This window comes from Mobula birostris, chromosome 12, assembly GCF_030028105.1.
Source record: "Mobula birostris isolate sMobBir1 chromosome 12, sMobBir1.hap1, whole genome shotgun sequence".
Taxonomy (NCBI): Eukaryota; Metazoa; Chordata; class Chondrichthyes; order Myliobatiformes; family Myliobatidae; genus Mobula; species Mobula birostris.
The window spans coordinates 67,891,746-67,908,195 of NC_092381.1; the positions used below are offsets into that span (position 1 = coordinate 67,891,746).

Consider the following 16,450-nt stretch of genomic DNA (forward strand, 5'->3'; position numbering starts at 1 on the left):
ACCCAGTACATTATGTAGTGGAGGGGAGACATTGACCAAGATGGCATGGTCAACTTTGACTTCTATCCAAACAGACTCAATGGATAGCCCTCCATTATATCCTCTCTGAGTGCAGCTGTGATATTATCTCTAGCTAGTAGTGTAATTCTCCCACCTCCTTTACTTTCCTCTCGATCTTTTCAAATACATTGAAATCCTGGAACATTCAGCAACCATTTCCGTCCCTCTCTCAATCAAATCTCTGCAATGACCACAACATCATAGTTCTATGTACTGATCCTTGTTCTAAGGTTATCAGCTTTATTCAAAATACTCTTTAAAACACAAACACTTCAAACTATCCATCCCATTGTAACTATTATTTTGCTCCAGCCTGTTTTTACTGGCCTTGACACATTCCTTCCTCTCCATCCCTCCACTTTCTGATCTGGTGCTTTGTTTCCCATCCCCTGTCAAACTAGTTTAAACCCTCCTGAGGAGCACTTGTGTACCTTCCAGCCAGGACGTTACTTCTCCTCCTATTCAGGTGCAACCTGTCTCTCTGGTATAGGTCACCCCTGTCCTAGTAAAGGTTCCAATGATACAAGAACCTGAAACCCTGCCTGCTGCATCCCGCACCAGTTCCACAGCCACTCATTCATCTGTACTATCATCCGATACCTGCCCTGACTAGCACATGGCACTGGGCATAATCCAGAGATTACTACCTTGGAGGTCCTCTTCTTCAGCCTCTTTCCTAACTCACTGTGCAGGTCCTCTTCCCCATTTCTAACCATGTCATTAGTGCCAAAGTGCACCATGACTTCTGGCTGCTCTCCCTTCCCCTTGAGAACATTCTGCAGTCAGTCTGAAACATCCTGGACCTTAAGTACCTGAAAGGCAACAAACCATCTTGGTTTCTCATTTGCAGCCACAGAATCTCCAGTCCATCCCACTAACCATAGAGTTTTCTATCATTATTGCTTTGCCTGAATTTAACCTTCCCTGTGAAGCCTCAGAATTGGCACAGAGATACTGGCCTGGCTGTCGCTGCTGTGCCCTGGTAAGTTGTCTATCCCCAGCAGTATCCAAAGGAGTATTCCTGTTGCTGAGGGAACGGCAACAGGGGAACCTCGCACTAACTGCTTACTCCCTTTTCTCTCCCTGGTGGTCACCCAATTACTGTCTGAAGTCTGCACTCTGGGTATGATCACCTTGGCAAAAGTTTCATCTATGAGGTTTTCGGCATCCTGGTGGTCCAAAGTACACCCAGGAGCGATGGGTAGACCATAAAACCATAAGACATAGGAGCAGAATTGGCCCATCTAGTCTGCTCCACCATTCAATCAATCATGGCTAATCCTTTATCACCTTCTCAGTCCCACTCCCCGGCCTTCTCCTCGTAACCTTTGATGCCATTTCCAATCAGGAACCTATCAATCACTGCCTTAAGTACACCCAATGACTTGGCTTCTACACCTGCCTGTGGTAACAAATTCCACAAATTCACCACTCTCTGGCTAAAGAAACTTCCCTGCATCTCTGTTTTAAATGGGCGCCCCTCTATCTTGAGGCTGTGCACTCTTGTTCTACACCCTCCCACCATGGGAAACATCCTTTCCGCATCTACTCTGTCTAGGCCTTTCAACATTCGAACGGTTTCAATGAGATCCCACCTCATCCTTCTGAATTCCAGGGAGTACAGGCACAGAGACACCAAACGTTCTCTTTCCAGAATCATCTTTGTGAACTCCTCTGAACCCTCTCCATCTTTCCTTAGATAAGGAGCCCAAAACTGTTCACAATACTCAAGGTGAGGCCTCACCAGTGCCTTATAAAGCCTCAGCATCACATCCCTGCACTTATGTTCTGGACCTCTTGAAATGAATGTTAACATTGCATTTGCCTTCCTCACCACTGACTCAAACTGCAAGTTAACCTTTAGAGTGTTCTGCACAAGGACTCCCAAATCCCTTTGCATCTCAGATTTTTGGATTTTGCTCCCCATTTAGGAAGTAGTCTGCACATTTATTTCTTCTACCAAAGTGCACGGCCATGCATTTTTCAACATTGTATTTCATTTGCCATTTTCTTGCCCATTCTCCTAATCTGTCTAAGACCTTCTGTAGCCTTCCTGTTTCCTGAACACTACCTGCCCCTTCACCAATCTTTATATCAACTGCAAATGTGGCAACAAAACCATCATCTGGATCATTGATATACAGCATAAAAAGCAGTTCCAACACCAACCCCTGTGGAATACAACTAGTCACTGGCAGCCAACCAGAAAGGGATCCTTTTATTCCCACGTTTGCCTCCTACTAATCAACCAATGCTCTAACCATGCCAGTAACTCTCCTGTAATACCATGGGCTCTTAACTTGGTAAGCAGCCTCATGTGTGGCAACTTCTCAAAGGCCTTCAGGAAATCCAAATATACAATATCCCCTTTATCTATTCTACTTGTAATCACCTCAAAGAAAACCAACAGGTTTGTCAGGCAAGATTTTCCCCTAAGGAAATCATGCTGACTTTGTCCTATCTTGTCCTGTGTCACCAAGTACTTCACAATCTCATCCTTAACAATTGATTCCAACATCTTCCAACCACTGAGGTCAGGCTAACTGGTCTATAATTTTCTTCCTGCTGCCTTCCTCCTTTCTTAAAGAGTGGAGTTACATTTGCTATTTTCAGTCCTCTAGAACCATGCCTGAGCCCAATGATTATTGCAAGACCATTACTAATGCCTTCACAATCTCTACCACTATGCCTTTCAGAACCCTAGGGTGCAGTTTATCTGGTCTGGGTGACTTGTGTACCTTTAGGTCTTCAGCTTTTTGAGGACTTTCTCCCTAGTAATAGTAACTGCACTCAATTCTCTTCCCTCACACCCTTCAACACCTGGCACACTGCTGGTGTTCATTAGTTCATCTACCATTTCCTTGTCCCTCTTTATTTCTCTGGCCTCATTTTCGAGTGGTCCTATATCCACTCTCATCTTTTATTTTTTATATAATTGTAAAAGCTTTTTTCTATCCACCCTTGATATTGTTTGCTAGCTTGCTTTCATATTTCATCTTTTCCCTCCTAATGATTTTTTAGGTTGCTTTCCATAAGTTTTTAAAAGCTTCCCAATCCTCTATCTTCCAGCTAATTTTTGCTTTGTTGCATGCCCTCTTTTTAGCTTTTACATTAGCTTTGACTTCCCTTGTCAGCCACAGTTGCCATTTTGCCATTTGAGCATTTCTTTGTTTTTGGAATACATCTATCCTGCATCTTCCTCATTTTCCCCAGAAACTCAAGCCATTGCTGCTCTGCTGTCACCCCTGCCAACATCTCCTTCAAATTTTCCTTGACCAACTCCTCTCTCATACCACTGTAATTTCCTTTACTCTGCTGAAATACTGCTATGTCAGACTTTACTTTCTCCTTATCAAATTTTCACATTGTGATCACTACCTCCTAAGGGTCCCTTTACCTTAAGCTCCAGAATCACCTTTGGTTCATTACATAACATCCAATCTAATATAGTTGATCTCCTCGTGGGCGCAATGACAAACTGCTCTAAAAAGCTATCTTGTAGGCATTCAAAAAATACACTCTCTTGGGGTGCATTACCAACCTAATTTTCCCAATCTACCTGCATGTAAAAATCTCCCATGACTAGCATAACATTAACCTTTCGACACGCCTTTTCTATTTCCCATTGTAATCTGTGGTCCACATCCCAGCTACTGATTGGAGGCCTGTATATAATTGTCATCAGTGTCCTCTTACCCTTGCAGTTTCTTAACTCAACCCACAAGTATTCAACATCTTCTGATCCTATGTCTCATGTTTCTAATGATTTGATGCCATTCTTTACCAGCAGAGCTATGCCATCACCTCTGCCGACTTTCCTATGCCTCCAATACAATGTGTAACCTTGGATCTTCAATTTCCAACTACAACCATCCTTCAGCCACACTTCGGCGATGGCCATAACATTATTCCTGGCAATCTGTACAAGTGCACCAAGATCATCCACTTTATTTCTTATACTCTGTGCATTGAGTTATGTACTGTATTTGCTGACCTTTTTTGATTTTGCATCCCTAATGCACTAATACTCACCCCACTGGCTGCAATTTTGTCCTATCATCTGCCTGCACTTCCTGACAGTCTGAGTGCACACTATCTTTGCTTTTTTACCATCCATCATTTGACCCTTCACTCCGGTTCCCATCCCCCTGCCAAATTAGTTTGCACCCTCCCCAACAGCTCTAATAAACCTGCCTACAAGAATATTGGTCCCCTTGGATTCAGGTGTAAACCTTGTTTGTCAGGAGCTGTTCCTTGACCTTGTCAGTCAGGAGCTGAAGTTGGGTGTACTTCCTGCAGGTGTAGTCATCAGAGAAACTGTTAGGTATCCTGTAATCCAACATTTTACAGGACAAGTATTCCACTGTTTGAACTACCATCTTGCCTACACTTCTTATATCTTTGTCTCTCAAGCTTTAGCTTCTCAAACTAAGTTCTACAATCAAATAAGTAACTCCAAAATACTCAGCACTGTTAACCGCTGCCTTTTCTTGCCAAAGCCTGTTGGGCCAAAGCCTGACAATGCTAATAGTGGCCCACTCCAACAATGGCCACTCTGCTTCAACCTAACTTATTTTTGTTGGCCTTTGCTAAGTTACTAATAACCTAAGTGATCTCCCATTCCACAGACAAGTCCCAATAGGCACTACTCACTTTTTAAATACTAGTACGTAAACTCAGGAAGTAACTATCTCCAACACTTTTTGCAATCTCCTGGTTTGCAGACAAATTCCGAGGCATCGCTTACTTTTTAAAACATGGAAAGAATCAGTGAGGCAGCATGAACACAATAGGTTGAATAACCTTTTAAATTGTAAGAAAATAAGAGAAAATGTTTCATAATTCTTAAGTTAAAAAAAGTGAAATACATTGCTAACCACTGCTCCAAACTTTACTTCAGGGTAGGCTGATTGCTTGAAGCAGATCACGCATAAACATCCAAAAAGCTTGCAAAGGAGGGAGAAAAATGTACATGTTTCTATTTTGCTCTATTTCTCTCTGTTTCATGTAGTTCTGAGCAATATGACCTTGAAGTCAGAGAACATTAGCTTGTACACCTAGACCACTGTGATTAAAGCACCTCCAACCGCAGATTATTGGCATGGTAGGCAAAGGAGCTTACCTGTTGTCTTTGTACCACTGAATGTGGGGAAAGGGAATGCCTTGGACTTTACACTCAAGCGTTGCTTCCTGATTCAGAATCACTGATACTTCACTTGTAGTGCCAGCACCCATTATACTTGGAGGGACTTCGGGAAATCAGATGCAGGAGAAGTAAAGGAAGAAAAATAAACAAAACGGACTGAGGTAAGTGGTATGAAAACTAACAGAAACTTGGTTCATTACATATTTAGAAAAATCTGGGTGAAGGGCAAAAACAAGGCAATAAACAGGGTTGTAAAGATTAGGATCTGGAATTAATCAACCATTAGTGATGATATAAGATGAAGTAAATGCTTTTAAATTTATAGAAGGAATGAACATCAAAGGAGATGAGGGATTCCCTGGCTTCAAGATTCTCTGAAGAGAATTACACTGCATATCTGTCAATAAACAATTGAATACAGTTGAAGTCAGAAGTTTACATACACCTTAGCCAAATATAATTAAACTCAGTTTTTCACAATTCCTGACATGTAATCCTGGAAACCATTCCCTGTCTTAGGTCAGTTAGGCTCACTACTTTATTTTAAAAATGTGAAATGTCAGAATCATAGTAGAGAGAGTGATTTATTTCAGCTTTTATTTCTTTCATCACTTTCCCAGTGGGTCAGAAGTTCACATACACTTTGTTAGTATTTGGTAGCATTCCCTTTAAATTGTTCAACTTGGGTTCAAATATTTTGGGTAACCTTCCACAAGCTTCTCACAATAAGTTGCTGGAATTTTGTTCCATTCCTCCAGACAGACCTGGTGTAACTGAGTCAGGTTTGTAGGTGTCCTTGCTCACACATGCTTTTTCATTTCTGCCCACAAATCTTCTATCAGATTGAGGTCAAAAAATGATGTCAAGTCTGGTTCATCCTTGGGAGCAATTTCCAAATGCCTGAAGGTACCACGTTCATCTGTACAAACAATAGTACGCAAGTATAAAAACCATGGGACCACGCAGCTGTCATACCGCTCAGGAAGGAGATGCATCCTGTCTCCTAGAGATGAATGTACTTTGGCGCGAAAAGTGCCAATCAATCCTGGAACAACAGCAAAGGACCTTGTGAAGATGCTGGAGGAAACAGGTAGACAAGTATATATATCCACAGTAAAACAAGACCTATATCGACATAACCTGAAAGGCTGCTCAGCAAGGAAGAAGCCACTGCTCCAAAACAGCCATAAAAAAGCCAGACTACAGTTTGCAAGGGCACATGGGGACAAAGGTCTTACTTTCTGGAGAAATGTCCCCTGGTCTGACGAAACAAAAATTGAACTGTTTGGCCATAATGACCATCGTTATGTTTGGAGGAAAAAGGGTGAGGCTTGCAAGCCGAAGAACACCATCCCAACCGTGAAGCACGGGGGTGGCAGCATCGTGTTGTGGGGGTGCTTTGCTGCAGGAGGGACTGGTGCACTTCACAGAATAGATGACATCGTAAGGAAGGAAATTTATGTGGATATATTGAAGCAACATCTCAAGACATCAGGCAGGAAGTTAAAGCTCGGTCGCAAATGGGTCTTCCAAGTGGATAATGACCCCAAGCATACCTCCAAAGTTGTGGCAAAATTGCTTAAGGACAGCAAAGTCAAGGTATTGGAGTGGCCATCACAAAGCCCTGACGTCAATCCGATAGAAAATTTGTGGGCAGAACTGAAAAAGCGTGTGCAAGCAAGGACACCTACAAATTTGATTCAGTTACACCAGTTCTGTCTGGAGGAATGGAACAAAATTCCAGCAACTTACTGTGAGAAGCTTGTGGAAGGCTACCCAAAATATTTGACCCAAGTTAAATAACTTAAAGGCAATGCTACCAAATACTAACAAAGTGTATGTAAACTTCTGACCCACTGGGAAAGTGATGAAAGAAATAAAAGCTGAAATAAATCATTCTCTCTACTATTATTCTGACATTTCACATTCTTAAAATAAAGTAGTGATCCTAACTGACCTAAGACAGGGAAGGTTTTCTAGGATTAAATGTCAGGAATTGTGAAAAACTGAGTTTAAATGTATTTGGCTAAGGTGTACGTAAACTTCTGACTTCAACTGTATATGGTCACTTAAGTCTGATCTTCCAATCAATAAGATTGTAGCTGATTAAATTGTAACCTTTACAATAAGTTCCCTGTTCCCCGAGATAACATATAACCCCTCGTTTATCAAAAATATATCAATTTTTGCTCTACAAGATATTCAGACTTCTTTCAATACTCTTTGAGGAAGATAGAGATACAATTCTGATGTTGGATCCTATCCCAAAATGTCACTGAGTTTGTTTTTTGAAAAATAGTTCCAAAGAGTCATGTGTCTCCAAAAAAAATTTCCACATCTGTCTCAAATTCAACTCCTTAACATATATTAAAAAAAACTTAGAGATACAACACAGAACGTACCCTTCCAGCCCAACAAGCTACACGGCCCAGCAACCCACCTATTTAATGCGAGATTAATCACTGGACAATTTATAATTAGCAATTAACCTACTAACCAGTACGTCTTTGGAATGCGGGAGGAAACCGGAGCAGCCAGAGGAAACCCACATGTTCACGGGGGCAGACGTACAAACTCCTTACAGACGGTATCAGAATTGCCCTCTGAACTCTGACGTCCCAAGCTGTAATAAGCCTTGCAGTAATCGTTATGCTACCCTGGTGCCAATTTTACATAATGATCCAAGTTCTAGTTTCAACCATGAGGGTGTATCCTCTACATTGACCCTGTCAAGAATCTTCAGCACTTTAATATGTTTCAATCAAGTACCTTTTTATTCTTCTAATCTCTAGAAGATATGACCCAACATGACATGATGTTGCAGCAGCTAATACTGCTGTCCCTTAGCTCCAATAGCCAAGGTTGAACCTGGGTCTTGGGTGCTGTCTGTGTGAAGTTTGCCCATTCTCCTTGTGACCACACAAATTCTCATCAACGGCCTTGGTGTCCTCCCATATCCAAATGATATGCTGGTTGGTTGATTTGTTATTGTACATTACTGCATTGTACAGATGATTTGTAAATGAATCAAAGGGAAGTTAATGGGCATGGTGTGAATGAATAAGATGCTAGGCTCTAGAAAAACTGGGAGGAGGAATTGGACTATTAGGATTGCTCCCCTGGGAGTCAGCATGTTCCAATGGACAAAATAGCTTTTCCGTTGTGACTAGTGGATCTGTTCTGGGACCTCTACTTTTCGTGATTTTTATTAACGACCTGGATGTGGGGGTAGAAGGGTGGGTAGGCAAGTTTGCAGACGACACAAAGGTTGGTGGTGTTGTAGATAGTGTAGAGGATTGTTGAGGATTGTAGGGAGACATTGATAGGATGCAGAAGTGGGCTGAGAAGTGGCAGATGAAGTTCAACCCGGAGAAGTGTGAGGTGGTACACTTTGGAAGGTCAAACTTCAAGGCAGAGTACAAAGTAAATGGCAGGATACTTGGTAGTGTGGATGAGCACAGGGATCTGGGGGTACATGTCCACAGATCCCTGAAAGTTGCCTCACAGGTAGATAGGGTAGTTAAGAAAGCTTATGGGGTGTTAGCTTTCATAAGTCGAGGAATAGAGTTTAAGAGTCGTGATGTAATGATGCAGCTCTATAAAACTCTGGTTCGGCCACGCTTGGAGTACTGTGTCTAGTTCTGGTCGCCTCACTATAGGAAGGATGTGGAAGCATTGGAAAGGGTACAGAGGAGATTTACCAGGATGCTGCCTGGTTTAGGGAGTATGCATTATGATCAGAGATTAAGGGAGCTAGGGCTTTACTCTTTGGAGAGAAGGAGGATGAGAGGAGACATGATAGGGGTGTACAAGATATTAAGAGAAATAGATAGAGTGGATAGCCAGTGCCTCTTCCCCAGGGCACCACTGCTCAATACAAGAGGATATGACTTTAAGATAAGTGGTGGGAAGTTCAAGGGGGATATTAGAGGAAGGATATCAGAGAGTGGTTGGTGCATGGAATGCACTGCCTGAGTGAGTGGCGGAGGCAGATACACTAGTGAAGTTTAAGAGACTACTAGACAGGTATATGGAGGAATTTAAGGTGGGAGCTTATATGGGAGGCAGGGTTTGAGGGTTGGCACAACATTGTGGGCCGAAGGGCCTGTAATGTGCTGTACTATTCTATGTTCTATGTTCTATAATAAGAAGCCTGCAAATCTATCTTCTCAGGATAAACCCCTAAAAGAGATTTCAGTCCAGCAACAACAGGAATTCTGCAGATGCTGGAAATTCAAGCAACACACGTCAAAGTTGCTGGTGAACGCAGCAGGCCAGGCAGCATCTCTAGGAAGAGGTACAGTCGACGTTTCAGGCCGAGACCCTTCGTCAGGACTAACCTAACGAACAGTCTTGGCCTGAAACGTCAACTGTACCTCTTCCTAGAGATGCTGCCTGGCCTGCTGCGTTCACCAGCAACTTTGATGTGTGTTGCTTCAGTCCAGTAATCTTTCTCTGAACTGCTTCCAATGCATTTACGTTCATCTTGAAAAAAGGAGACTAATTCTGCATACATTACTAATGTAACTGCCCTATGTAATCGAAGCCTAAACTTCCTTTTGTATTCAAATCTCTTTGCAAAAAATTATAGCAGTATTAGCTTTCTGAACATTTGCTGGATTTCTATGCTTGTCTCTGTGATTCGTGAACTAGGACATTCAGAGTAAAGAGATTTATACTTGTGCGTACTAGCTGACGCCGTAGCCTACGCAAGTGGGCTACGCCGTTGTGAGCATTTATATTTGTGCGTTGGTGTGTCTGCATCGCTCTGCAATTCACCACCAAAAGTTGGTGGTGGGGTTTCTATGCCACTGTGTTGAGTTTCTTCGTGTTGAAACTCAACACGAAGAAACTCAAACTTCAAACAATGGCGACTGAAACTGAAGGAGGGTGAATTTTCTGTATGTACAGTGTAGTGTCACTTAACAGAATTGGGAACTTTGAGCCAAAATCGGATTCAAAAGGCTTCATGGTCATGGTAGTCTTTCTCGGGGTAAACAAGCTTAAGGCAAGCGTCTTTTTCCACAAAAGGAAAAATCCTCTTTTGGTTAACAAAATCAGGTACTAATGTCGGTCTTTTTTAAATTCAAAATGTATCCTCCATAATTTCGGAGGTCTGTAAAGCTTTATGGAAAGCATTGCAGCCAGAGTTGCTACCAAACGGACCAATCACAGTTGTTTCGGTCTGCGTTGCCACGACGTGTAGTTACATTTTGGGAGAGGTGCGTGTTAGGCTACAGCGTAGGGTTTGCGTACAGTGTAGGGTTCGCGGCTACGCTGTATCTACGGCATTGATTTGACGCACAAGTATAAATCAGCCTTAAGGCACATAAAATACTGGAGGGACTCAATAGGTCAGGAAGCATCTATAGAAATGAATAAATGTCAACATTTTGGGGGGAGACCTGTCTTCAGGACTGGAAAGAAAGGGGGAAAGATGCCAGAATAAAAAGGTGGGGAGAGGGGATCTAGGACTTGGTAGAAGATGATGTGTGAAGACAGGTAGGTGGGAAAGGTAAAGGCTGAAGAAGAAGGAGTCTGATAGGAGAAGAGAGTGGACCATGGGAGAAAGGGAGGGGAAAAAGGAAGAAGAAAGGCCATCAGGGGGCGATGATTGGCAGGTGAGGAAAAGAAGTAAAAGGCTAGATCAGAATCAGAATCAAGTTTATTATCACCAACATGTGACGTGAAATTTGTTAACTTAGTAGCAGCAGTTCAATGTAATACATAATATGGAAGAAAAAAAATAAATAATAATAATAATAAATAAACAAATCTTATTCAATATACATATAGAGTATATGTATATTGAATAGATAAAAATCACGCAAAAAACAGAAAAACTATGTATTTTTTAAAAAGTGATGTAGTGTCCAAGGGTTCAATGTCCATTTAGGAATTGGATGGCAGAGGGGAAGAAGCTGCTCCTGAAATGCTGAGTGTGTGCCTTCAGGCTTCTGTATCTCCTACCTGATAGTAACAGTGAGAAAAGGGCATGCCCTCGGTGTTGGAGGTCCTTAATAATGGACACTGCCTTTCTGAGACACTGCTCCTCGAAGATGTCCTGGGTATTTTGTAGGTAGTAGCCAAGATGGAGCTGACTAAATTTACAACCCTCTGCAGCTTCTTTCGGTCCTGTGCAATAGCCCCTCCATACCAGTCAGTGATGCAGCCTGTCAGAATGCTCCCCGCGGTACATCTATAGAAGCTTTTGAGTGTATTTGTTGACATGCCAAATCTCTTCAAACCCCTAATAAGGTATAGCCACTGTCTTGCCTTCTTTATAACTGTATCTATATGTTGGGACCAGGTTAGATTCTTGGAGATCTTGACACCCAGGAACTTGAAACTGCTCACTCTCTCCACGTCTGATCCCTCTATGAGGATTGGTATATGTTCGTTTGTCTTACCCAGAACCCTTCCGGAAGTCCACAACCAGCTCTTCTGTCTTACTGATGTTGAGTACCAGGTTGTTGCTGGGGCACCACTCCACTAGTTGACGTATCTCACTCCTGTACGCCCTCTCGTCACCACCCGGTGGAGCATCAGCAAATTTATACATGGTATTTGAGCTATGCCTAGCCACACAGTCATGGATATAGAGAGAGTAGAGCAGTGGGCTAAGCACACACCTCTGAGGTGCACCAGTGTTAATCGTCAGCATGCAGGAGATGTTATCACCAATCTGCACAGATTGTGGTCTTCCGGTTAGGAAGTCGAGGATCTAATTGCAGAGGGAGTACAGAGGCCCAGGTTCTGCAACCTCTTAATCAGGATTGTGAGAATGATGGTATTAAATGCTGAGTTATAGTCGATGAACAGCATCCTGAGATAGGTGTTTGTGTTGTCTATGTAGTCTAAAGCTACGTGCAGAGCCATTGAGATTGTATCTGCCATTGACCTATTGTGGTGATAGGCAAATTGCAGTGGGTCCAGGCCCTTGCTGAGGCAGGAATTCAGTCTAGTCATGACCAACCTCTCAAAGCATTTCATCACTGTAGATGTGAGTGCTACCAGGCGATAGTCATTGAGGCTGCTCACGTTATTCTTCTTAGGCACTGGTATAATTGTTGCCTTTTTGAAGCAAGTGGGAACTTGTCCGTAGTACTGAGAGGTTGAAAATGTCCTTGAATACTCCCGCCAGTTGGTTTGCACAGGTTTTCAAAGCCTTACCAGGTACTCCATTGGGACCTTCCGCCTTGCGAAGGTTCACTCTCTTTAAAGACAGTCTAATATCGGCCTCTGAGACAGAAATCACAAGGTCTTCAGGTGTAGCAGGGATCTTCACACCCGTAGTTGTATTCTCCCTTTCAAAGTAGGCATAGAAGGTGTTGAGTTCATCTGGTAGTGAAGCATCACTGCCATTCATGCTACTGGGTTTCACTTTGTAGAAAGTAATGTCTTGCAAACCCTGCCAGAGTTGCTGTGCATCTGATGTCGACTCCAATCTTGTTCAAAATTGTCTCTTCACCCTTGAAATAGCCCTCCGCAGATCACACCTGGTTTCCTGGTACAGGCCTGGGTCGCCAGACTTGAACGCCACAGATCTAGCCTTCAGCAGACGACGTACCTTCTGGTTCATCCACAGCTTTTGGTCTGGGAATGTGCAGTAGGTCCTTGTAGGCACACACTCATCCATACAGGTCTTAATGAAGTAGTTAACAACTGCAGCATACTCATCCAGGTTCAAAGATGAATCCCTGAATACAGTCCAGTCCACCAATTCAAAGCAGTCCTGTAGAGTTACATCTCTAGCACCAGTCCCTGAGGTAACCTCTCATTACATCATGCTAACCAGAACATTACCCATGCATGTCTCCTGTCTGTTTCCTGTTCACCAGCCAATCTACTATTCACACCTAAATGTTTAATTCCACACCATGAGCTTGCTGCAAAAATCTTTGATGTGACACCTCATCGAATGCCCCTGGAAATCTAAATATGGTGCATTCACTAGTTTCTTATTAACCACAGCATATGACTTCTTCAAAGTACTCCAATAAATTGATCAAACATGATTTCCCTATCACAAAACTGTGCTAACTTTGTCCATTTATCTCAAATTTTTCGAGTTGCTCTGCCATAATTTTTTTAATAATGGCTTCAAACATTTTCCTTTTAGCTATTTTCCCTATTAAGATAAGCAGTATCCAGCTTTCTGCCTCATCCTGTTTGGAATAAGCAGTAAATTGCTAATTTACTATTATGAATAGCTTTATAAGAAATAAAAGTGGTGCATGTTGCATGGCAGTAAGAAACCCTGGAAGGGCAGCAGCTTAAATATGATAACGTGGAGTGCAAATTATCCTCTCTAATCAAAATAGGTAAAACCTATAAACACATAATGGCCTTAGGGTTAATGCTAGTCAATGTCAAACAATGTATAATAGTCTGTGTTCATTGTTCTATGGCTGAGAACTTCAGTAAAATTGTTTGACGTATAAAATTATTCGTCCATGAGTTCAGATGTATTATGTTTATTGAAAACACATACTACATGCACTGGAACTGATCAAAGATGACAACATCTGGGCAGACTGGACATGGAGAAGCTGCTGCCAACAATGGCCCTCCCTCCCTGCGGGTGATGCACTGGCCGTGGAGGTACTAGCAGACGGCAGGGATTCATGCTAGTTCCCCAGCACAGCAACATGGAGGGCCAGGAATGCCCAGATTCCTTCCTGTCACCGTGAGTGCTGCCCAAGCTGGTGTCTGTCTTAAAGAACAGCAAGGTGTAAGTATTTGGAATGGATGACCAAGAGCATTAGATTGAATCAGTATTCTGCAGGGTGATGCTAGACTAGGAAACAGTGTCCGTGGTATATTGAGGTATGCAAACAATGAGATACACAATAAAAAGAACAGACAATAGTGGATTTGCTCAGTAGATCAAGCTGCATCAATTGAGCGAAAAACAGGGAGAATACTTCAGGCAGCTACCTGAGGTTCTAAGCACTCTCTGCTTTTATTTCAAGTTTCCTGTAGCTGGTGTATTTCATTTCTAAATTACTGTATGATGTGTAATATTTTTGAAAGTCTCTGATATTCAGCCCTGCTTCAAATCTATGTCTACTCACCCAACACTTCCAAGTTGAAGCTCTTCTCTGCAGTTCCGGCAATGTTGATTGTTCGACACGTGTACCTCCCTGTGTCACCAGCCACAGTCTTGTGCATTCTCAGGATCTTTCCTCCGCTCATTATCTGTATGGCATTACTTTCTCTAACCTTGAGGGCATATTGCAAACATATTTTACCATGAACATTTAGTCTTCAGCTCTCATTATATGTACACGAGATAATATCAGGTTTTCCGAGATATGTTTCTGACATCTTGTACTTCTGATCTATTTATGGGTGGGTATTCACCCATAGCAGCATTAATATATTTCTAATTCCTCTAGGACCTATAGATATCCCAGTACCAACTCTGCATCTATTTATTCATGTTGATAAAAATAAAACAATTCTCTCATGTCTGGTTTTGGATGACCTTGGTACAAGCCCTTTACATCTCTGCTTTAATCCACCTGCATCCACAAATGTTACTGAGGCCTTCTTCCTGAGAACTTTACCTTGTACATTAATTACTGTCCATGAATATCAATCATGGACAAAGATATTTCAGCTGATTCAATTCTTTCTTTGAATCTGCCAGTAAAGACAGCATTCATTTCCAAAACCAGGCTGCATCTGAAAAGACTGTGTGCCAGTTATTCCATATTCCTGATTTTAATACAGGAATCTAATCTCTGAAGGATCATCAACAAAATTATTTGCATAATTTGACAAATTACCACATACAGGCAGTCCATCTTTGTACCAGGATATGATGGGAGTAGGGTGTCCTGACACATCACAGAAGAGGCTGATTGGCTGGTTTATGACCACTGACAGGTTAGCTGGCTTTTCATTATCCCTGATATCAGGAGGGACTAGAAAAAGACAATTAAAGTTATTTTTCCAAGGAGAAAGCAAACAAAATTATCATCTTAATTGAATGAACAAAGGATAATTTGTAACCAAAAAATGTGTGAATTTCCATAGAACTGCAGGATAGAGTGAAGATTTATTTGGGGCAGCTTATACTATATAAAATTAATATTTATTACTTGAACTGGGATGGGGGTGCTGGGGACCTTGCACAAAATTGACAGAAATGCCTCTAGAAGAAGCTGTACAATTTCCAGTCTTGTTTTCTGCTTGTGCTCCATCTCCAAAATGCTCAATGGGAACCAAGAGTAAGAAGTGAACTGAACAAGTAGAGAAATACTTGCCATATATATCATCTCGATACAATAGTGGTTCACAAGCTAATAAACATTTCTGAAATGAAGTAACGTTAGAAAATAGGCAAAAAGGGCACTTGGTTTACCTACAGAAGGGTCCTAATAACAATGGTGATATCAATGAATACTGGTGAAGGGTTAAATATGACCAATCCCTTGGTAGGACTGGGAGAATATTTATTCTTTCTCATCCATTGGAGCAAACAATGTGCAATTCAGTTTAATGCTCCTTCAAAAGACAGCACCACAAACAGAAACACAATCCATTAGCATTTTACTCAAGCATCAACCAAGAGTGTGTGCTCAAATGTTTTGGAGGGATTAGGTTTCAAGCCCTCTGACTCACTGAGCCAAAGACACACTGAAGTTTAAAAATCTCTTTAAAAGGGTTAGAAAGGGCACGGTGGACAGGAAAAAGGTACAACTAAAATCAGTTCCAGTCAAGCATTTAAGGGAATTATGAAGTATCTTTTCTTTATCTACACAAGGAGTGCTTTGGTCTTTAGATTGGAGAGCATGAACATTTTGTTACCTACCATGGACCTTGAGCTGGTATTTTTTTTCTGTTGATCCAGCCTCATTGACTGCCACACAGACATACTCTCCATCATCATGCAGTGAAACTGTATCAATCAGCAAAGTTCCATCATCCAAAATGGACACACCAGGTTCACTTCCAGTTAACTCTCTTCCATTACGTAGCCACTTGATCACAGGCTTCGGGGTACCTAGTAACACAGAATTACAAATTACATGATAAAAGAGTCTCTTTAAGTAGTACAGTCTAGTTACATGTTCAAGAAAACTCAGCAGTTATCTTTGATTTAACTGATTTCATTTGGACTGTGTAATTGTTATGGGACATTATATAAAGCTACCACAAGAGAGAAGTACTATTTAGATGGTGGTGTCTCCAATAAAGAACCCATAGAAATGCTTTCCTTAAAAATGTACAGCA

The 16,450-nt window shown here is 41.8% G+C and overlaps 1 protein-coding gene across 2 annotated transcripts in view; it reads right to left on the reverse strand.

The window, feature by feature from the left end:
- The window catches only part of hmcn1 (hemicentin 1), a 514,861-nt gene that overhangs the window by 233,915 nt on the left and 264,496 nt on the right, over nucleotides 1-16,450 (reverse strand). For both annotated transcript variants that reach the window (XM_072273998.1, XM_072273996.1), the window contains exons 26-29: nucleotides 16,029-16,220; nucleotides 15,008-15,138; nucleotides 14,284-14,431; nucleotides 5,183-5,309 (exon numbers count right to left, since the gene is read on the reverse strand). In XM_072273998.1, coding sequence (XP_072130099.1) covers nucleotides 5,183-5,309; nucleotides 14,284-14,431; nucleotides 15,008-15,138; nucleotides 16,029-16,220 — 598 coding nt within the window. The remainder of the gene's footprint in view (nucleotides 1-5,182; nucleotides 5,310-14,283; nucleotides 14,432-15,007; nucleotides 15,139-16,028; nucleotides 16,221-16,450) is intronic.